The sequence below is a fragment of the Hydra viridissima genome, unplaced genomic scaffold (genome assembly GCF_058129835.1).
Source record: "Hydra viridissima isolate aposymbiotic clone 2 unplaced genomic scaffold, HvirCarnegie_v1 scaffold_11, whole genome shotgun sequence".
In the NCBI taxonomy this organism is placed as follows: Eukaryota; Metazoa; Cnidaria; class Hydrozoa; order Anthoathecata; family Hydridae; genus Hydra; species Hydra viridissima.
The window spans coordinates 6,984,552-7,007,111 of NW_028324310.1; the positions used below are offsets into that span (position 1 = coordinate 6,984,552).

Here is a 22,560-nt window from a genome sequence, read left to right on the forward strand (position 1 = left end):
GCACCAGGGCATCAAATTGAACTTTTTTTTCAAAAAATATTCTTTGATTGAGTGTGCTGTATGAGCTGAAGCCCTAAATCAGACAAAGTATTTAAAACTCTTTCAACATCAGGAGTTATTTTTTGATATCTAAGATATTTTTAAGTGTTTTCTCTTTTTTCTAAATTCTTAGCAAAATCGCTCTAAAGGTAGTATGCAGCATCTTTATGTTTCTTCCCTTTACTTTACATGTCAGCTCTCTTATACTTCCTATATATATGTGTATATATATATATATATATATATATGTGTGTGTGTGTATATATATATATATATATATATATATATATATATATATATATATATATATATATATATATATAGACTTTAATAAAGTATATGAGTTATTAAAGATTTTTGATTTACTTAACTGTGACAATTTTAAATGCTTTTAAATTAGCTTAGCTGTTCAGTTTAATTTTTGATAATTGGATCTTGAAAATTTGACAATAAAGCAGCTACTGAAATAATTTGATTTAAAGAACCCATTATACTCATAGGGATAACATAATCAAATATATGATAACACTTTAACCTATGTATCATTCTCTCCACATGGATTTTTTCATCTGCAATTTGTTGACTTAAAACTGTTTACTCAATAGTAAATTGTTCTCTACCCCTTAAAAATGATGGTAAAACAAGATTAGCACCAAGTAGTCTGAGGTATTCTGCTTATGTAAAGCCATGGTTACTCATTACACTTTCACCTGGATTCCATAATGCTTGACTTAAAAATCCACTTTTAATAACAATTTCTTTATCAGAAATACTCCCTGGGTAGGCATTTGAAATAAATGTAAATCCTCCCCCAGGAGCAATTCCTACTAAAACTTTAACTGCTGTGTGACTTTTGTAATCTGAATACATAATTTTGTGCATAAATAATTTAGATGGTGTTTCCACCTTAAACTCTACACAATCAATGATACACATCACAGTTGGGAACTTTTCCTTCATTGATTGCAGTATTGTTTTCGTAACTTGCTCCATACTAGGCCATATGCAGACTGATCCAAGCCAATACATAAAATTTATCCATGTATTTACAGTATTTGAGACCATATTAAAATAAATGCATCAAGTGGCTTTTATGCTCTTGGATGTCTGGTGGACGAACTTATTTTTGTTTTTCGGTTGTTGTATAAAATTATGTTTCTTCCATTTTCACCAGGGTCTAAAAATTCTAAAACAACTTTTAGAATGTTAATTGATGGAAAACCAGTATAATGATTACAACTTTCATCATTTTCCATAATATGATCAGTGAAACAAATGCAACGTACACCTAGAAATTCATTACTCCTTTCTAAATCAATCTTTAATATGTGGTTCTCCTTTTCCAGTTCATATATGAGCAATAAAGAAGAATCTTCTTCTATTACTAGCATTAAAAATGATGTTGATAAAGAGGAATTTACTTCATTTAGCGGCGGTAACAATAATGTTGATGCAGACGAATCGTCATCGAAACTTTGAAGTTGAGGCCTGCATATTTTCTTTAAATATTGACTGAAACTTGGTGGTTTTCTAGATGTATCTGCTACTGAAAAGTTATTCCATGAGTGCAATATTGGCCTTGCACCTTTTATAAGTCTTATCCGTGTACCACCAGGGGTTCTATGGATCATTTCTTGTAAGAAATGCTTTTGACATAATCGAGTAGATTTTGTTATTTTGAAATTATCTTTATTTTCTTGTCTTTTTATCAAGTTGCACCAAATATTATCTCCAGTTTCGGCTGGAAATGTGAAAAAACTAATATTTGTTGGAACTCTAAATCCATCTACAAAATCATAGCTATATGAAAAACATTCATATGAAGCACATTGCAACCCAGATGATATTGCCATTTTTAAATATCGTTGATTTGTTTTGATTGTTACAAACACTGCCTCGTTTCCACGGAATGCTTTATGAAAAGGTCTATTACTTCGTTAATTTAACGGAGACACGCAATCCGTTACTTTTTCTAACGGATTGTTTTTAGAGTGTAAGTCAGTGATTACAAACTTAAGTGTAAAATAACTATTATGATTAAAAACTAAATCTTTATTAAAAAGTAATTGAACACTATAAAGCTCTTTATCAAAATATTAATCTTGTTGTGACGAGGTTTTCCCAAAATGACTATTTCCGTGCACACTCTAAAGCCGAATGGTTCTCTGAAGAACCTTTGAGGGTTCTTGACGTTGGTGCTGAGGGAGCACCCGTAGAGGTTCTTCAAAGAACCCTTTGTACGGGTTCTTCGGAAGAACCTTACGATAAGGTTCTTTAAAGAACCCTAAACCGTTTTTCGAAGAACCTAAGAGTTCTTGATAGTTCCGATAAATCATCCGGATAGGTTCTTCAAAGAACCCTAAAGAGAACCTTTTTTTAAAAGAAAAACTATTTGTAAAGGTTCTTCAAAGAACTGTTTTTGAAGAACTATTTCAGATTCAAGACATCTGACTGAAAAAATGTTCACTAGACAAATCTTTGAATAATTTTTTTTTAAAAAAAAAACCATAATAATTATTATTGAATTTTCGGATAATTTTTTAGCCTAACAATTTTATTAAAACTTATTATTTTTTCAAACAAATTAATCCATGTTCTTCCAAAAAGTTTATATCAAGTGATAAAAATGATTTAACGTTTTACCATTTACTTGTTATGCAAAATGATGAATTAAAAAACGAATAGATTAACAAAAAGCATGTATTATAAGCAATAAAAAATTACAAGACTTTTGGACAAAATAAATTTAAAAGTTGCTTTATTTTAAACGTTTCTATTACCTCCCTTCGTAGAATTAGCTAAACCTAAACAAACAATAGACGGTATATAAAAGGTGAAATTTTACTCATTTTCTAGTAAATCTCTCTCTCTTGCTTTATAAATGTTACAATTTGAAAATTATGTTATGCAGTTGAAGTTAAGATTTCGATATAAAATAAGTTTAAAATAAATCAATAACCTTGCACAAAGTATTTACCATCCTGTGAATTGTTACAGGGACTTCTTTATTTGATACACCAAATATGATGTGTTCAAAAAAATAATGTGTTTTTCAACTGAACAGGACTCTTATTTTATTTACTGTATATCGTAAATAAAATAAGAGGCAAATATACAAGTCACCGCTAATGAGATATCAACATTATTATAATGTTCAACTATTTCTTGGCTATCTAATAATAACTCTACAAAATTTTGATGTCCACCTTTGAGCTTGAGGGATTGCAATGGTTGGTGTATTCTGTTTTGGAGTGTCATCAAATGTAACCAAGGTTTCAACAGATTCTTTGAATAGCTGTGGAAATAAAAGAATTGCTCTATTGAATGTAGCATCTGTAATAGTAAAAAAAAAAATACAATAGAAACATAAAACAGAATTAAAGTATAAAACAATATTTAACAGAAAAAAACATAAAAATTTTTAGCAATAATTTTTTGAAAAACAGAAATCTCTTGTATTACACAAAATTTATTACCTCTCTTAGTGCTTTCATTAATTTCACACTCAATTTCAGCAAAAATTTCAGAAATAAAATCGTCTTTACACTTTAATTTAACCAAGCTTAAGATTTTATCTTCCATACCCTTCATCTGTTGATGAAGTTCTTTATCGAGATCTTTTCCAAATCTCAGTTTCATTTTCACTAAGAAGCTTTAACATCATTATTATAAAGATTATTTTTAAGTTGGAACACACAAAAAATAAAATCAAGAGAATAGTTAAAAGCCTACCAATTGAGCAGAGCAGAGCAATGGGTATTTAGCTTTTAGATCAATTGTGCAAAGACGTAATCGAAATCCTTTGCTCACATAAACAAACTATGTTGCTGACAATCAATCAGCATATTCATATCTGGACAAAGATTACGGTATTCAATTATCATATCCTGATGATGTTTTGCTACAGCTGCATCATCCTCACCAATAGGCAGAGAATGTGGCTAAAGAAATTTATTTTTCAATAATTATTAAATCTTTTTTTTACTATTTTATCCCAAAACAGATAAGCTTAATTTTTACCAAGTCTTCATCTGTCCTACTAGAAGCTTGGTCATTCTCAAGACAATCTTCTGTGCACTTGCATTCTCTAGCTGGATTCCCAAATTTGCTTTTATGGATAGCAACAGTCTCAACATTAATTAAAAAGGCTCTTTCCTTCTTGAACTTATTTTTTAGACTTTCCAATAGCGTAGGCTGCCATTACAAGTAAATTTATTTGACATAAGCATTAAGATTTATATATACGTATATTATATACATACATTATATACATATAACATACATACATACATTTACATATATTTTACATTCCAAATTTGAACTGAAAATTCAAAAATAATTGTAGTTTTAAATTTGATCTAACTTATACGACAATATGATGCAAATGATTACTATTATTCTAAATTACGTTTTAAATATAATATTGGGATCATTGTGTAGAATCTGAAATTCATATTGTATCCTAAATTAATTTTACTAATTGATAAAATAAAATCGTATGGCAGCTATTAACCATTGGCAGTATATTACTTTTTTTTTTCAGAATTCATGTTTAGTCAAGTTTATAAGATTCCACGTTATAATCAACTAACACGCTGAGTAAAAAAACAAAATGGCGTCTTAAAAAAGATGAAAAAAGTTTCTGAAGAACCTTTTTTAACAATTTGTTCTAACAATTAATGCAAAGAACCTTAAAGGTTCTTTAAACTTGCATTAAAAAAGTAGGCGGTTCTACAAAGAACCATTTAGGTACGTGAAGAACCCACGGGTTCTTTAAGTCGACTCTAAGAACCTTTAGGTTCTTTGAAGAACAGCCGCAGAACCTTCAGTTTTTATCGATTTGGAAAAGGTACAAAAGAAATTATCCTCGAGATATACTTCGTTAAGAGGTTATAATTGCAAGCGGCTCATTTCTTGCATGTTCCACATCAGAAAACTGATGCAATTTTTTTATACCAATCGGTATAAGAAAATTGTCGTTGCTAAAATTAAGGTTTGGCTTGTCTCCTGCATATCAGGTATCTTTCTTTTCAATGTTGAGCACTGTTTGGCAAAACAAACTAATTAACTTTTAAACTGTTCATAACCTTCATGAGTTGCAGAAACCAAATTTTTTAATAAACCTATTTGTATAGCCTCAGTACTACTACTGTATGTTAGTTAAGTAAGTGCATGCCATAAAAAAGACCTTTTCAAAATTTAACTTATTTGTATTTACTGTGATCATGTAGTCGTTTGTCGAACAAGTTTTAGATGAATCTGCACAGTTAAACGGATCATTCCTTCATTTTCATTGCTTCAATTAAAAAAAATTCTGGGGTACTTTGTCTAATTAAAGTGTCTATCATTTAATATCACTAATATTATTATTTATTATGTGACTAATATTATTTTAAAATTATTGGTTGCGTTTTAAGTTTGTTGTATATTTTGTATATTAGTTTATGTACCATTTATTTTTTAACTAAACAAAACTAACCTAACTAAATACTTAAAATCTAATCTATATACTAAACCTAACTATATACTTAAATCTAATTATTATCTTAGTAACAATACGAACAGTTTTTAAAAAAGATAAATTACATTACAAAGCACAATTGCATTACAAAGACATCTTAAAAAAACATTAGCTTTCGTAAAATAAAAAGATGTTAAATAAAAAGGTCACGTGATGAGCTAATAAAAGTTTACTTCACCAAAAACGAATGGAAAAACGCATTATAAAAACCTTTTAAGCATAGTGTTACTGTGGTCCGACACGCTATTAGTCAGTAGATTATAGTAGTGGCCTTTCTTTTTATTAGTGGTTCAATTATTTCTAACATGTTACGTTTATGCTCACACGCAACCATAATGCAACATGTTTCAATGTGTTCTTGAATAATTTTTAATATGTAAAAGTGTGTTAAAATTTTGTTGATGTTAATTTAAATTTGTGACTTACATTTGTTTATAGCTACTCACAAAAGTACTGCAACTGGTACGAGTGACTATATAGATGAGCACAAATTGGAAAGTAAATGTGTGGTTAATGTTAGTTTCACATCTTCACTATCTTATCTTGATAGAATTACAGTCAAGATGGGGAAGAGAAATTCTAGTGTTATCCCTTCTACACGTTTTTATGAAACAGATGCTCGTGAAAAATGTTTAACTCCTTCTATTAAGGAAGAATCTTTATTTTTATCGTTTGTATGCGCTCCTATAGAAACGCTGTTGCAGGACGAAACTGAAATTGATATCAAGTCTTGTGGCGAAGATGACGAGGAAGTAGTTGAATTTCAGAACAAACAACCAAACAAATCTGAAATGCATTCTGTAGTTGAAGCAGAAAGGTTCGACCATTCTTGGGTTGTTGAAAAATTTAAAAATGAAAGTTTGATTAAAGTTAACAAATTAAAAAGTCTAGACACTTCCGAAATATTTTTATTATCAACAAATAGTGCCGTTCCTTTGTGGCGTCCTCTTCCTATTTATAAAGGGTTAGGAAATTACTATCTATTAGGTGTACAAACAAGCAATATTCCAAATCAAACGAAGATTATGAGTGCAGACTATGTAAAAACTACTAAAAGAGAAGAAAAAATTTTCTTGAATTTTGCACCTGACTCAATAGCAGCGTGTAAATACAAAACATTTTGGAAACGAGATATGAGTTACTCTGAATCATAAAAATCATCTTAGAAATTCGATAAATGATAGAATTAGCAATATACATTCAGACTTTTATAAGGTATACCGTTATACGGTAGTATAGTTGTTTATCTAAACTTCTGAATAAATATTCTTTTCCGATAGCATTTTTTTAAATTGTTTTTTTTCAATTTTCAGCAGAGGCATTTAACATTTTAAAAAAATTGTAAGTATAAAGGCGAATGTTTATTTGCCAGAGTTTGTGTTGATAATAATAAAATTGCTATGGTCGCGAAAAAAAACTGGTCTGGAAGTTTCAAAAGTGTTTTTCTTCAAATTTCAATTTCGGATAAAAAAAGAAAGAAAAAGAAAAAAAAAAACAAATAAATGAAAAATGTTAGTTAGAAATAAAACTTTTTTCTTTTCAACAGTTCTTGTTCTTTGCTTAACCGTTTTTTATTTTCCATGATTAAAAATAATTTTTTTTTATAAAAATGAAAAAAAAAACCTTTATAAAACATAAAGTTTTTATTTGGACTGAAGAGCTGTTAAAAAGAGTGCAATAAATAGATGCATTTGAGTCTAATGTAACCAGATCACAAAACTGAAATAAAAACAAATTAGATAATCCCTGCTCTATAAGTTTATTTATACTCAAAAAAAAAGCAGAAAAAACATTTGTTGCTATGTGCGTTGCTAGGGTAATTTATGAAAATATGATTCAAAAAAAAAAAATTACCCTACTTTTCTTATCTTTTTGAAGAAATTGTATTTTGCGTTGTTACTTTGTTTTTTATTATACTGCTTTATACTTATATCTAATTTTACAGCTTTACACAAAATCAAATAGCGTTAATGCTCTTCACCTCAAACTAGAGATTTCTTGTCATAGGCAGAAAGCATATTTTTAAATTCAGGATTATTCACATACTGCATCAGACAGCCAGATGCTGTAATCCATGCATAAAAACTGGAAAAATTCAGTCAATATAGTCTACAAAATCTGCAGACCATTTACCGCCTCTCTTGTCAATAAACTCCCATAATGTATGTACTTTCGCACCTCCATGAACTTGATAATTTAGTTCCTGTTTCTTTGCCAAGTTGTTATTTCTCCTTTCATCATCATTAAAAATTTTTATAAACATCTGGATGATCATTTCTAAGGTGAGTAATTAAAATTGTTACATTTTCCCAATAACTTTCAGTTTTTTATTGCCCATAATACACATACTTTTACATTTCTGTGGCAAATAAGTGTAAAATTTATGAATGCTGCTTTCCCTTTTCATTCCACTATAATTAGAAGCACCAACCTTATAAAAAAATTAATACTTAAGATGAATACAAACGAAGACTTATATTTAGGGCCAGTAGAAAATCACGGTTAAAAAAAAAAAGTAAAAAAGAGAAAACCACAAGAGGCAAGGCAACAAAATGCCACATTCTTACTAAGAATTCCTGGATGTGGCATTTTGTTGCTGTCTCTTGTGGTTTTCTCTTTTTTCTTTTTTTAAACGTGATTTTCTACTGGCCTAACTTATGTCTTTGAAATGTTTTGTTTAGGTTTCGCTAAAATTACTGCAAATTCGCTTTTATTTCGCTTTCATTGAACAAAAATGTTTGATTTTCGTTTTTATTTCGTTTTCGTTAACGAAAATAACACTGATGGTATCCATTTGGATCCCGTGAAATAAAGGGTTAAAACTAATCGTATAGTTATTTACAGTTGTTAAAAAATTATTGTTGTGTTCTGTAATAGGGAATGGCAGGGGGTCGCACTCGGCCGCCGAATGGGTAATTTCAAAAATTTTTTCGAGCCCCGAACCCGTTCGGTTGTATAGGCCCGTTAAATACCAGATAGCCCGAGCATCCGAAACAATGACTGAACGGGTTAACGGGCGAAGACAGTTAAGGAACCGATAAATTACCGCGTACACGTTTGGGTATTTAATTTTTTAATATCCGAAAAACTGTACCTGTTCGGTTTTTGTCTTTATCACAGTTTAAGTCTCGAAAATTATCAAATTATTTTTAAAGATCTCTATGTTCAAAATTTGCAGCAGATGAACTTCCCCGACAGTTGATGAGCTCCGTTTTTAAAACCATTTGGTTCTCATAAATACTGCGAAATGAGTTTTAGTCTTGGGTAGTCATTAAAAATAATATATTTAATAAAAGTTAGACCAACTAATCAAAATTAATTTTAAACAAAACTCTGAATGCTCCCCGTTTTTTCCTGATTCTTTGAAACTTTAAGCAATCCTTGAAGGCAATTAGCACCCTGTGTAAAATTTACAAGCGCTAAAAAAATAAATTAAATTAATTACCCAGCGGGCACCCGATGTCAAACCGACGTCGGATTTACGTTGGGTTTTCATCGGCGATGTCAACCGACTTGTTACAACGTTGTTATAACATCGCGATAACGACGTCAAAACGACGTTGTCTTACCAACGTTGTTCTGACATCGTTAGTGATCGACCGGAATTTGGTTCGGATCCGGTTTCCGGCCAAATTACGACCGGAACCGAAATTCCGATTCCTGTTCCGGGTATATTTAAGATTCCGGTTCCGGCCGGATTTCCGGTTCAAAATGCTACCGAAAATATATATTATAAAGCTTTATTTAGCATAATACCGTTATGATCATTTTGATAAAAATGATTAAAAAAATTTTTAAATTAGTTGTTAAGCTTGAGAATTAATGTTAATAAAATTTGGCTTTGTTTGAAAACTAATTAATTTTCTTGTTTAAATTAACTTTAAATTAATATTCATATCTTGTAATGTTTTTATCGCTATTATTTGAGCTGAAGTTACACCATTCTGATTCTTACCAGCTCATTTTCTTAAACATATTGTCATGATCCAAATGGACAATTTTGAACCTCCTAAAGATGAATTTGGCTCCTGCAGCTCATCTTTTTCGCACATTGTAAAAATTATTGCGCAACTTCGAACAGGGGAAAACGATTAATGTGCATTTTGACAATCCAAAAAATAATTTAGGTGTTAAATGATTTTTTTGGATTGTCTGCTTCTCTATGCCTTGGGTTTCGGAAAAACTTTAAAAAAAAATGTAAAATTTTAGTTATTTTTACTACATTAATTTTTGTTTAAATTAGAACTAACTTTTTAAAAATATGTTACTTATTTTCGGTTCCGGTTTCGGTTCCTGTTCCGGTTTGGATTTATTTTCGGTTCCGGTTCTGGTTAGGAACATTTAGAATCTATTACCGGTTTGGTTCCGGTTCCGGCAAAATATCTGTTCCGGTCGATCACTAGACATCGTGCGATGTCTTTTGACATAAATACGACGTAAATCGACAATTTCATTTATTAATAAATAAAATTTGCATACCACGGTAGGTCACACCACGGTAATTTTATTATATTTTTTTTGAACTGGAAGTTTGAATACCGGAAAATAAATATCTTAATGGAAAAAAAAAGTTATTTAATAATAATAAAAATTATTATTATTGAAAAAGTTTATTTAACGGGAAGATTTAAATTTAATTCATAAGACTTTATTGACAGCCATTAACAAACCATAAGACGTATGCTTTTTACGGCAAGCAAAAGTTAGTTTATTTTTTTACTTGATTTTTAATTAATTGTGATTCTTTAAAACATATATATATATATATATATATATATATATATATATATATATATATATATATATATATATATATATATATATATATATATATATATATATATATATATATATATATATATATATATATATATATATATATATGTATTTATGAATGTATGTATGTATGTATGTATGTATGTATGTATGTATGTATGTATGTATGTATGTATGTATGTATGTATATAAATTAGTAAAAAATATTTATCTGATTTATCTTATTAATTCATTACTGCAATGTTTTTAAGTTTATTTGTGTATGTAAATTCAACAAGAGTGCTCAATAAATAAAGCCAGAGTTATATATTTTATTTTATGTGATAAATTTAAAATAAAACTACATAATTTTTACTACTTTAAGTTTCATGCTTATTGCAATCATCAGGTAAAAAGTACGTTATGCTTTTCTGTTAAAAACTATTTCTAAATAGTTAAATGAGGGAACTTGTTTCATAATGGAATGTGGTGATTTTTTCTTTCATCTCCAACAAATACTTAGAGTTGTTGAGTATATGAGCTTTTTGTGAATAAATGTTTGTGGTTACACCAATATACACTTTGTTAGATGTATTAACTGTTTCATCATGCTTTGCAGATCTTGTCTCTGTAGTTTCCATGATCTCGTCCCACTTTCTTATTTCCATGTTAATTTTTTTGGATAGGCAGACAGTGGGATAATCATGAATATTCAAAAATGCATTTAAATGGATTGGTATCACAATCTAAAACTTTTTCAACAGCTTTTTAACATTATTCTTTAGATGTCTTACATTAATAATTGGAGAGCACAGAATCAAGAAATCAATAATCTAATTAATGATTCTCTGCAAAATGATTCTGATGACAATCTACAATTTGTTAACAATGAAGTTGAATCTCTTCGTTCTGAGTCAGCTAAAAGTAGTAATTGATCATTATTTATTATTATTAATAAATATCATTATTATTGTATTAGGGTCATTCACCCTAATACATTAATAATGATAAAATAATAACCAGTTGGTACAGTTGAGGGATCTAAGTTTGTGAATGACTTTGTAAATAAGAGGGTAGACTTAAGAATACATATTAAAATATTTAAGAATTATGTTATGTGTTATTAATTTTGTTTTGTTAAGTTATTAGTCATCCTAATAAAAAAATAATTCAATACATCCCTCAAATCATATCAAATCAACATCACAACAACCATAAAAACTAGGGTTTAAAAATTAGGGTGAATAGACATAAAAACTCTGTCTTGTTAGTATAGTTTAAAGTTATTAACAAATTGTACAATAAAAATATCTGTTTTTATACTATTTACAGTAAAACAAGCAATAAGATAAAAAGTAAAACATAATATCAATAGTATCTTAATGCTTTTCTTTTAGGTTGCCCGTCTTTCAAGAGATGGTGGGATTAAATTAAAAGAAAATATTAACAACATATTAGAAAGGTAATATTATGATGCTTTTGTGGGGACCGATAGCACTGAGTAAACACTAAATTAATAACAAACACAAAAATTTGTCAAAGCGTATTAATGGTAGAGTAACTTTTAAGTTTATAAAATTTTATTTGTCTATGCTAGTGTAGTTCATGGTGTTAATTTTTTTAACAATTTCTTTTATGCAGACTAAAAAAAATGGCTATTTTTGAGTTATTTAAAAGTAGGTTTTGAATTTTTGAAAAATTATTTTTTTTACCTTGCATCAGCAGAAACATTTCAAAAAAGTCAGAAGTTCTCACTAGTTATCAAATATTTTGAAGACCTGAGTGTGCTACTGACATGCATATTTGATAGTTAAGAATATTTATTTATCAATATATTTATTCCAAAAACAAAATCTTTTGTTTTCAGAATCAACTTCAGAGTCTGATACAGAAAATGAATACACACTTCGTTTGAGAACCAGAAATCAGGGACAGACCATTACTGTTATTAAAGAAGATATTGGGTAAACCATGAGAACTGATGTAAGTTTCCATGCATATTTGATAATTAAGAATATTTATTTATCAATATATTTTGATGATGAAATGGATACAACCAATAAAATGACTGCCATAGAGGCCTAAAAAATTTTTTAAGCCTCTATGGCAGTCGCAACACTTTGCACCAAAATTTGCACTTTTTAAGAATTGATTAATTAAGCTGAGTTTTTTTGACTAAAGTTTAAAAAGTATTTGGCACAAGGTGATGCAAGAGAAATAGGTACTCAAATTTTTTTACACATCACATTGACATGATCAATTACCAAATGTGTCATATACTTGTCTGTAGCACACTCATGTCTCCAGATATTTGATAACCACTAAGAGTTTCAAACCTTGTAAAAAAAATGACATCTGCTGATGCAAAGTTCAAAAAAAACTATTTGTAAAACATTAAAAATATACTTCAAAATTTCTCAGCATCTTTTTAGTCTCCATAAAAGTCAATAAGAGAAAATTGTTGATTTCATTTTTCTAATTTTAGGGAGTTAACAGTTTTAGTGGCTATAATTACTAGGGAACAGAAATTTTGTTGATTTTGTTGTATCTGTGAGAAATGACAACATCTCATGAGAGATGTGTGGCCACTTATGAGAGTTGTGTCATTTTGTTCAACTCTCAACTCTTAACTTCGAAATATGAATTGGTCTCTACGCGGAAAAAAGAATTATGTGCGGTACTTCCAGAGACGTATGAGAGGGTTGAACTGCAAACCTCATGAATACAAGGCGAGCGCTCTTACAACTATTCTACTACCGCACTAAAGTTGACAACAATTTAGCTGATTTCGACATTGACGAAACCCTAAAGTAACAAAACAGACTTAATATAAATTTTTTTTTTTATTTACCTGTAAAGATGGTAAATTGGTTAACTTTTCTGAAAGTTTTTAACGTTTTCAGTCAGTTTAAGCTGTTCTTGTCGGGTAGTTAATGGATTATTTTTTTGAAGTTTCATTAGTTGCTTGTTTTTTGTAACTGAAATAACTTTACTTATATGATTAGAAATTCTAAATTAATTAAAGTTGGTTTTTATATATTTATGCCTTTATACTTTCAACTTTTCTTTAGCTTGTGTCATGACGAAAAGAAGCGAAGTTATGGCACTCGATATCAAAGCGGAAGTTTAAAAGGTATTGCGGTAGGCCCTAGCAAAGTTGTTGGCGGGGTTGGTGGGCGTCTCCAGAAAGATACTGATGCAAAATAGAAAGTTGTTTTTTGTAATGAATGCTTTTACGCCAGAAAATATGTGCTATTCTTTAATTGTATTTATTATGTTGGTTTAACCATGGACCTATAAGAGATGGACGTGCAACCTATTGTTTTATTTGCGAACCATGCAATTTGCGCATTGTTACAAATCTTTTGTTTCAAACAATAGAAATTAAATCATATTGAAGTCTGTCGGGTTCGTCGAAAAAGTTTGGTCTCGCCTTACCAGTCACATCAACTTCCTTAAAGTTATTCAGGATAACAGCAATAGAATCAGGTTTTAAGCTTAATTTTATATAGCTCGATATTCTTAATATTTTAAGAAATAACGCTGATAATAATATAGAAATTGAGATCATTTGCTTAACTCCTTTAGTACATGTATAACTAGAGATATAATAAATAATACAAAATATCAAATAGATTTGTAGCTACCTAAAGCACAATGGTTTCATGTCCAGGGAACTACTCCATCTATTATATTGCTGTAGACGTCTTGTTTATGAATATTATAGAATTTTCCATTTTTATGTTTAACAACAGAAATATATACATTTAAGGATAAAAAACTTATACATAAAATTAATGTAAATACAACATAGAAAAAAATAATTTGTCACAGTTTTAAAAAATTTAGCAAAGCCAATTTATGGCAAACCGCGAGAATAACTAAGTATTTAATTTTAACATAAAATGATTTACCAGCTATATATAAACTAATTTTTATTTGACAAAAACAAATGGGTTATTATGTGCATTTTATGACAAATGAAATAATATATGAAATATGAAAAACGAAAACAGGAAATATCTGGCCGCATTTTGCAAGGTAATTATAAATTTGAATAAATTTTAAAAGGTTTTGCTATATCAAATGAAATACAAAAAAGCCCATTAGAAAATACACCTATAAAAAAAATAATGCATAGTGGAAAATATATTATGGAGCTTATAGAGTAGTCGAGGCAAAAAATGGCAACATATCGGAAAAAATACTCAAAAAATACACAAAATTAAGCCTGGTGAATGAAGTACCAAGGAGTTGAATGAAACCAGACCTTGACAAAAAATTTTATTTAAGCTTTTTTATATTTCGCTATACTTTTTTTATTCATTTTAAAATTATCCTTACAGCTCTATTTTATTATTGACGGAACTTTGTTTACATGAAAAAAGTTCACAAATTTACAAATGTTTATCTTGGAAAAATGATAAAAATCTGTTCGTGCCGATAACTAATTTCCTTTACCTTTGTGTAAGTTGTTTAGTAATTTGTCAACGCGTGAAGTAGCTACTTTATCCTGAACAGTCTTATTAAAAAAATGTTATGAAAGTTTAAACTAATACCACGTGATCAGAGTTTTTGTTTTAAAACTGTGAGCAGCCATTTTAATAGATTTTTTTGTTGACGGGTGAAAATTTAGAGTTTGTCGGAAACTCGCATGGCTCGCTGATTTCTGCGGCCTCTTTGATGCAAAACAATAGGTTGCACGTCCATCTCTTAAAGGTCCTTGGTTTAACATCGCTCTACCACATAATGACATCGTCTTTACGTCAGTATTCTGACGTCGTTCCGACGTTGGTTTAACATCGCTCGACGTTGGTTTAACATCGGAATTCTGACGTCGCCCGATGTCTTTTTTCGACGTCGTCTAACCTTTCCATTTCCAACGTAAATCCGACATCGATCCGACGTCAGCTCCGACATCGATCCGACGTTGTTCCGACGTCGCTTTGCCCACTGGGTAGCAATGTATCACCTGGTTTTTCAGCTTCACTTTCATGGGCAGGCGTCTTATCTAGACTTGTTGGAAAAAAAAATGTCATAGAAAAAAATTAAAACCTTCTCCCAAAATAATTCTAACCTCGCGATATATTTAATTTTGTTTAAGTACCAAAATGCTATGCGAAAATAGGATTCTTGCGGCTATAATCCAACCTTGGTAATTTTTTAGAAATATCTATTTTTGCAGAAAATGGACTTTTTTTTTTCACGGATTACCAATCACGGTGATTTAAGCGTAGGATGTTATTGTGAGCATGCGCATTAAATTACACTATATAAAAAATAAAAAAAAATGGCGGAGCAGTTTTTCCGTAAAAACTAAAAACTTTAGTGATTGATTTCCTTTCTAAATGTCTATTTAGTCTTCGCAATCAAAAAAATAAAAAGTTTTTAAGTTATATAATTGATAAGCTCTTTATTAAATTAAAAAAAATAATAATAATAAGTCGTATAGTAAGAGATTTTTTTGTTTAAAATAATTAAGTTTTTAGGTGAAAAAAAAACAGCATCCCCTCACTTATTTATAGAATATCTTGCGACTGAAAATTTTTTGGATAAAAATTAAAACTTATTCTTATTCTCGATACTCTAAGGAAAAATTTTATATTAATCATTTTCACCAGTCATTTTTTTAAATCGAGATAATTTATATAACGTTAGGCAAAAATTATTTTATTTTTTTGACTGAAAAAAATGTAAGGTTAGCTTATTTATGCTTAAGGGTTAAAATCAATAAGGTCAATTTGAAAATGAAATTTAAATTAGGAATTTGTTTTTCTTTTAAACTTTTAAAATTTATAACAAATTTTCAACTAATTTTAAAATTCTTTTACAAAAATATTTGTAAAATTTTATTAACTCATTTTTCTTTTTTTTACAATTGGCTTTATATCTTTTGCTTTAGGATGATTTCTTAAAAAATGTTCTTTAACAGTGCTTTCTAGCCGACTACAACCCTTCATATGCCAGAATAATCTATTAAGATTGTTGAATTCGGCGTGTAAACTTTCACCACCTTGTTCACCATACACACCGATTCCTAATCTCCATTTTTCAATAAACTGATATACATGGTTTTCAAGTAAATGCATTTTAGGTGTTACAGAAGCATCTGGCCATGTAAATCTATAAAATTCCATGAGTTTTTTGATTGCTAAATCTAAAAATTGACGAAATTTTCCATTATACAATACATAAAGAAAAATAATACTCAATAATATCATACTGTAAAAATAACAAGAGGTAGTTTAGGTATTATAATTTACAATCAAGAGAAAAATTTACAAGAGTAAAATCGAAAAAGTCAGTTAAATATTTACCAAGCTCCTGAATATCATTATCTTTGAAATAGTGTGAACTATTCATAATATTATGACACTTAGAATAATATGAAAATAACTTTTTAAATTTCTGGCTCACATCAATAGATTGTAAGTGAACACCAGTATCTATAAATCCAAGGTCTACAACTAGCTTTGGAATCGAATTGCATAAGTCAAGCAATGGTTGATGCTATAAATAAAAAAATATCAAAAAAAGTCAAATCAATTCATAAATCAAGGCATTATTAGCATTGAGCATTAAATATATTATTTTATGCAATACACTTTTTTATTATATAGAATAAAACAGTTTGTTGTATATACACATATATGCATTTATATATATATATATATATATATATATATATATATATATATATATATATATATATATATATATATATATATATATATATATATATATATATATATATATATACTTATCTTATACAAATTAGTATAAAGATTAACTTTTATTTTTCTAGTAATTTATAAATTTAAGTGTTTATTAAAAATATCTCAAATTAATGAGTTATTACTTTTCCATAAGATTTAGTAGGTTTTCTATATTTTGAGGTAGGTCGTTGATATATGCCCAAGGAGCTAGTTTAATTTCAACAACAGCATTATTATTCTCATTTTGAAATGTAAATGGTCCATCTAAAACAACTAAATCATTTCCAGCCCATTCCTTTGCAACAACTTTTTGTTTGTTGTTTGAACCAATTTTAATATTTTTCGAATTTAACCACCTAGAATAATAATATACAAGCAATAAGTTTTGCAATTATAAACAATTGTAAAAATGAACTACAAGTTCTCAAATAAAAAACGAAATTACAAAAAGTATTTTAAGTTCCATATTTATATTTACCTAGCCATAGTTTTCAATTTATTCCAAGGAATACCCATATCAGCTTTTAAAGCAACCATTTCTTCTGCATTTAAATCCACTCTTCCAATATTGGCTTTAGTTAAAATTTCATTTGCTTCATCATTATCATATGACTTTAACATTACAGCTGTTTGACAGATTTTAGAGTCCTTAGAACTACCAGCTGTATGGTTGAATTGTTCCAATAAATATTTTTGTCTTTTTCTTAGAGTGCTGTTACTACAGTTTGCGCTATCTTTATAAGCTTTGGGAGCAGAAACAAAACAAAGTGGCTGTAAATTAAACAAAACATTACTTAAAATAGAAAATAAAATAATATTTTATATTTTTTTTATAAGTTATATTTAATATTAAAAAAACTAAATCAAACTAGTTTACTCTTGCTTAAAATATAGATTGCATTAAAATGATGTAATAAAAGTTTAAATACTACTACAATTCTAATAATTATAATTATATCTAGCATAATAGAAAAGTAAACACTATTTAACTTGCTATAAAGTTAAAACATATTTCTTACCCTAGGCCCACCGGATGAAAATTCTATTGTAGATGTTTTGGACTGATTCAACTTTTTTTTAATGATATGTAAAACAGCATCATTGGCTTCTCGTGGGATTTCACTTGTGTCAGTGATTTGGTAAAAACTGTTTATGCTAACTAATTGGTCGTTTTCATTTATGGTGCTATTTGATATTTTTCTGCAGTCATGATTTTCAAAATTTTTGTCTTTCAAAAATACTTTTTTGTCAAATAGTTAAATGTTTTATAATTTCAGATATATGGACAGAATATGATAGGCTGTCAATTGTGATGTTAGTTTTACATAATGGACAATTTGAATCATTTTCTAATTTATCTTTAACATTTGATAAAATGCACAAGCTACAGAATGAGTGTTGACAGTTCTTTAGCATGACAGGCTGATTCATAACTTCCCCACAAATCTTACAAATGCATAAAACTATATGTGGATTTAGTTCATGGTTTAGTTCTGTTAAAATTTCTTTATCTTCTTGTATAGGCAATGAATCAAGAAATGATTTTATATGAAATTTTGTCCATTTTTTAACCTTTCTTGGTCGCCCAACATTAGATAGAGGTTTTCGACCAGGAATACCAAAAACACATTTGCATTCAACTGTTGGACATTTTACCCAAATTTTTGGAGCTTTGAAAACTTTACTGCCTCTATTTTCGATGTTTCTAAGAGAAGTATAACACTTCATGCACATTTTCTCTGGATGACTACACTGAGAATCTTCTGATACATTTATTCCAAAAGCTTTATAAATTCGATCTATTTTACTGTCAGTTTTTAAACTGTCTTTTCCTAAAAGGTTTCCACATATTCTACACACTCTGGAAAGTTTTTGTTGGTGATTACTCGCCATATTTTACGGAGTTTTTTTCGTGAAACCTTCCCTATTCAAAAACATTATATTTTCTTATAAAAAAATGACTGGTAATAGGGACTATTTTTTTTGAAAAGATAAAAAGAAGGAGTATTGTTATTAACTTACCAAAATCTTACAAAAATTTCAGTTCTTCTAAAATATAAATGAATAAAATGTGTTAATTTCGCTAAAAACAAAGCTTTGTTGATCCCAATAAAGCAACTTTACTACTTCAAATTCTAATAATTACAATACTCAATCAAGTTCATTTGTGATCGGTTTTGCTATATTTACAAGATCAAGTTTACCAACAACAAAAAAACATAAGCAAACGGGCAAACTAGTAAGCACTGTAAAATGAAAGCATAACACTTTTAATTAAAATAATGATATTTATGTATTTGCAGCTAACGCATGCGCATAATAAAATCCCAAGTTTTAATAAGTATTGAATCACCGTGCAATCAACAGTACCGTTCGGGTATTAGTTTTTCAACTACCCGATCTTGTCAACGTTATCGGGTAATTACCGTTCGGGTAATCGAGGTCTGGTAAAATATTATTTATGTCCGGTGCTCGTTCGGGTCGGTCTTATTCGGTTCCAAGGGGGACCTGGACATTCTTTACTCTGTATTTGAAGATTTTCGTTTAAATTTTGTTTTAAATTTAAACAATTCGAAATATCGGACTTGGACCACCATGAAAAAAAAAAAACGGTCTTGATTAGGAATTTTAATCTATTTGTTTTAGTTTACTAAATATTTTTTTAAATCTTGCTTTTTGTTACAGATATTTTTAATTTAAAAAATCAAGTTTAAAGTTTTAATTTGAGTTAAGATCCATCATTCAATTTTGAAGTTGTTAGTTTGGTCCATTTTAAATATTAATATAGGAAATAATAGACATGGGGTTAACTCTTAATTTTGAAATTGAATGCTTTTTAAAAAATTTCATCCCAAGCCAATTGGAATACAATTAAGCATCTGCGTATCGTTATCAAAATATCAAAACTAACCGATATTTTTTACGATAATGGGTTTCGATATGAATTGGTATATCCGATATGTTACGATATGATTCCGATAAAATATCGTTTGGGTTTCGATATGCACGATATCATTATCGCTTTTAGCGATAAATATCGCATAATTTATCAATAAAAATTGTATAACGATATTTTTGAGTTTCGATATGTACGATACGTTCCGATAAAATATCGTTTGGTTTTCAAAACTTTTCAATATTTTACAAAATTTTGTATTAGATATAACTAAATGTTAAGTTGTTTTATATTAGATATTTTACAATATTTTGTATTAGATTTAACTAAATGTTAAGTTAAAATATTTTGCAATATATTTACTCAATTTATTGATTAAAATATTGATAAAAAATAATAATCACCTATTTTTTAACGCCGTTTTTTAGATTAAGTTGTTAAAAACGGCTCAGGCAGTTAGGAGAACAATCCAACTGTTTATTTTTTTAAATAAAAACATACCGTGGTGTGACCTAACAAAGTCCTATGCTTTAAGAAAGTCCTAAATTAAAAATTGACAAATTTCGTATATATAAAAGAATCATTTGCGGAAAATAATTCTGTTGTTTAAGCTAGATATCTAGTTAGATAAAATAACTAAATTTTTTTCTTTAAATGTTTATTTTATGTATACGAAACTTGTCATTTCTTAAATTAGGAATTTCTTAAAGCATAGGACTTTGTTAGGTCACACCACGGTAAGCGCTCCAAAATATTTTTATTTTTTTAAAAAAGAAAAAGTTTTTCTTTAAATATTCGTAACAATTGTGGTTTATTCGATTAAAACTCATTATTAAAGACCGCTTTTTTAATAGTAAAAAATACTTATGTGATTAAAATATCGTCTAGCTGAAATGTTGCCGCTAATTGTAACGAATGGAAACTTTCGCTACCGGTTTCGGCCGAAACCGAATTCAAAATTTCTGCTTCGACAACCTTTTACTTATTCTGTTTCGGGCAAAATTACGGTTCAAACTACTACTGTAATGAACCAAAACTTTTTATAGGGAGGTTTTTTCTTTAAGTTTAGAAAACTTGTTTTTATTTAGTGTGGGATCATGATGATTTCCTAATTATATTGATGTTTTAATCGTTTGTGGGTAAATCAATTATCAATTACAAAAATTGAAGTAATTATTAATTGAAATCACGTGACAATTGAATCAAGTTACTATTCTCAAATCATTCTTTAAGCGATCATCAAATATTAAAATATTTTCACATGTTCTATTTTTTATCAAATCATGTTACATACTGATCGTTTAAATGCCTTATGTCCCATAAATCATTACAAAAACAAATCTATTTTATTTTTTCAAATATTTATTTATTCAAACAAATTTGAATGATAAAAAAATGTCATAGGTATGGAGTTTTTGAAGATTTTTGTTATTATTATCATATATATATATATATATATATATATATATATATATATATATATATATATATATATATATATATTTGATAAAAATAACAAAAATCTTCAAAATTTGTCAATTTTTAATTTTGGACTTTCTTAAAGCATAGGACTTTGTTAGGTCACACAACGGTATGTTTTTATTTAAAAAAATAAACAGTTGGATTGTTCTATAGAGATATATATAGAGATAAGTTGTTCCGTTGCGAAATTTGTTAGAACGTTATGTTAATAATTTTGATAGTTGTTTGTAACAACTATCAAAATTATTAATTCCGTAATCTTGTTGGTTTTTATGACGTTTTTGAGGGATATTGTCTGGTATAAAAGAAGGACTAAATTTGTAAAGATAGTTTTTTTTTTGAAGAGAATGTTGTTGTCATCTCATCGATGTGTTGCGAGAAAACTACAATATCGATCGATAGATAGATGCATTTGAATAATATATAAGTTTTTGTAATGAGTTATGAGACACTGTTAAGTAAAATAGTTATTTCATGTTATTTTGATATTGATTTGGCTTTCATGTTTCAGATTGTTTCGATTTCGGCTTCACTCAAACTTCGGTTTCGGTTTTGGTTACGGTTTTAATTACGGTTCTACTGAACCGAAATTAACTAGCTAATTGTAATAAAAACGTTTTTAAAAACTCTCTGGGAAAAAGTTTTTGGGATACTCTTTAAATTACTTAGATGTACATAATTAGGCTCTTAAAATAAATTTTTTTTTATAAGAAAAGATATTAAAATTTTAGTTTGAATTAGTATTAAATTTGTTATTGAACAACATTTTGAAGAATGCCAAGGTCAAGGAGCGAAATTTGGAATCACTTTGATGAAGAGGTCAGTGCTACACCAGATGAAGAGCGACTTGTTACTGCAAAATGCAAGTTTTGTTTTGCAATTTGCAAGTTGGCGGACAGGAACACATCTGGCATGAGATCCTATTTGACAAGGAAGCATCCTATTCAGTTTGCAGCCCTGGAGGAAAATCGCCATGTTGCTTTTGATGAGTTAAAACAGGTGCAATAAAGTTTACAAACGTTTTTACTTTTTTAATTTAAATATTAACTTTTATTTTCATATGTGTTAGTTATTATTACTATTACAATACCAAGATTTAACAAGATTTAACGATAAATATCAATAACTTTTGATAAATGCTGATGAATGTT

General features: G+C 28.5%; 2 protein-coding genes, 1 long non-coding RNA gene and 1 pseudogene across 16 annotated transcripts in view; 2 read left to right on the plus strand and 2 right to left on the minus strand.

The window, feature by feature from the left end:
• The window catches only part of LOC145199211 (uncharacterized), a 49,900-nt gene extending 43,063 nt beyond the window's left edge, over positions 1–6,837 (plus strand). For 4 of the 6 annotated variants that reach the window (XM_090067480.1, XM_090067479.1, XM_090067478.1 and 1 more), the window contains one exon: positions 5,999–6,837. In XM_090067480.1, coding sequence (XP_089923606.1) covers positions 5,999–6,714 — 716 coding nt within the window. In that variant the 3' untranslated portion in view covers positions 6,715–6,837. The remainder of the gene's footprint in view (positions 1–5,998) is intronic. The other 2 variants (XR_016445201.1, XM_090067481.1) reach the window with 2 other exon arrangements.
• Positions 411–4,053, minus strand: LOC149881940 (uncharacterized). 3 transcript variants are annotated; one of them, XR_016445203.1, is made up of 4 exons: positions 3,772–4,053; positions 3,516–3,691; positions 3,017–3,372; positions 2,726–2,843 (listed from the first exon to the last, which is right to left on the minus strand). XR_016445203.1 is itself a non-coding variant. In XM_090067483.1 (3 exons), exon 3 carries the CDS (start codon positions 1,890–1,892, stop codon positions 1,131–1,133), a length of 762 nt encoding a protein of 253 aa, XP_089923609.1. In that variant the 5' UTR covers positions 1,893–3,372; positions 3,516–3,691; positions 3,772–4,053; the 3' UTR covers positions 411–1,130. The 3 variants fall into 3 exon arrangements, 1 of the variants encoding a protein (XP_089923609.1); XR_016445202.1 differs by having other exon boundaries at positions 2,999–3,372; XM_090067483.1 differs by having other exon boundaries at positions 411–3,372.
• Positions 6,838–9,983: 3,146 nt separating the features above from the next.
• LOC149881941 (uncharacterized) lies at positions 9,984–13,578 on the plus strand. Of its 6 annotated transcripts, XR_016445180.1 has the most exons (5): positions 9,986–10,262; positions 11,101–11,242; positions 11,713–11,777; positions 12,183–12,298; positions 13,387–13,578. It is a non-coding gene; the product is annotated as an uncharacterized LOC149881941 (long non-coding RNA). The 6 variants fall into 6 exon arrangements; XR_016445181.1 differs by having other exon boundaries at positions 9,984–10,262; positions 11,101–11,239; positions 12,183–13,578; XR_016445179.1 differs by having other exon boundaries at positions 12,183–13,578.
• Positions 13,579–16,732: 3,154 nt separating this feature from the next.
• Positions 16,733–19,260, minus strand: LOC149881942 (uncharacterized; annotated as a pseudogene). The gene is made up of 5 exons (XR_016445152.1): positions 19,054–19,260; positions 18,051–18,955; positions 17,510–17,802; positions 17,175–17,387; positions 16,733–16,825 (listed from the first exon to the last, which is right to left on the minus strand). The product of XR_016445152.1 is annotated as an uncharacterized LOC149881942 (transcript).
• Positions 19,261–22,560: the final 3,300 nt, after the last annotated feature.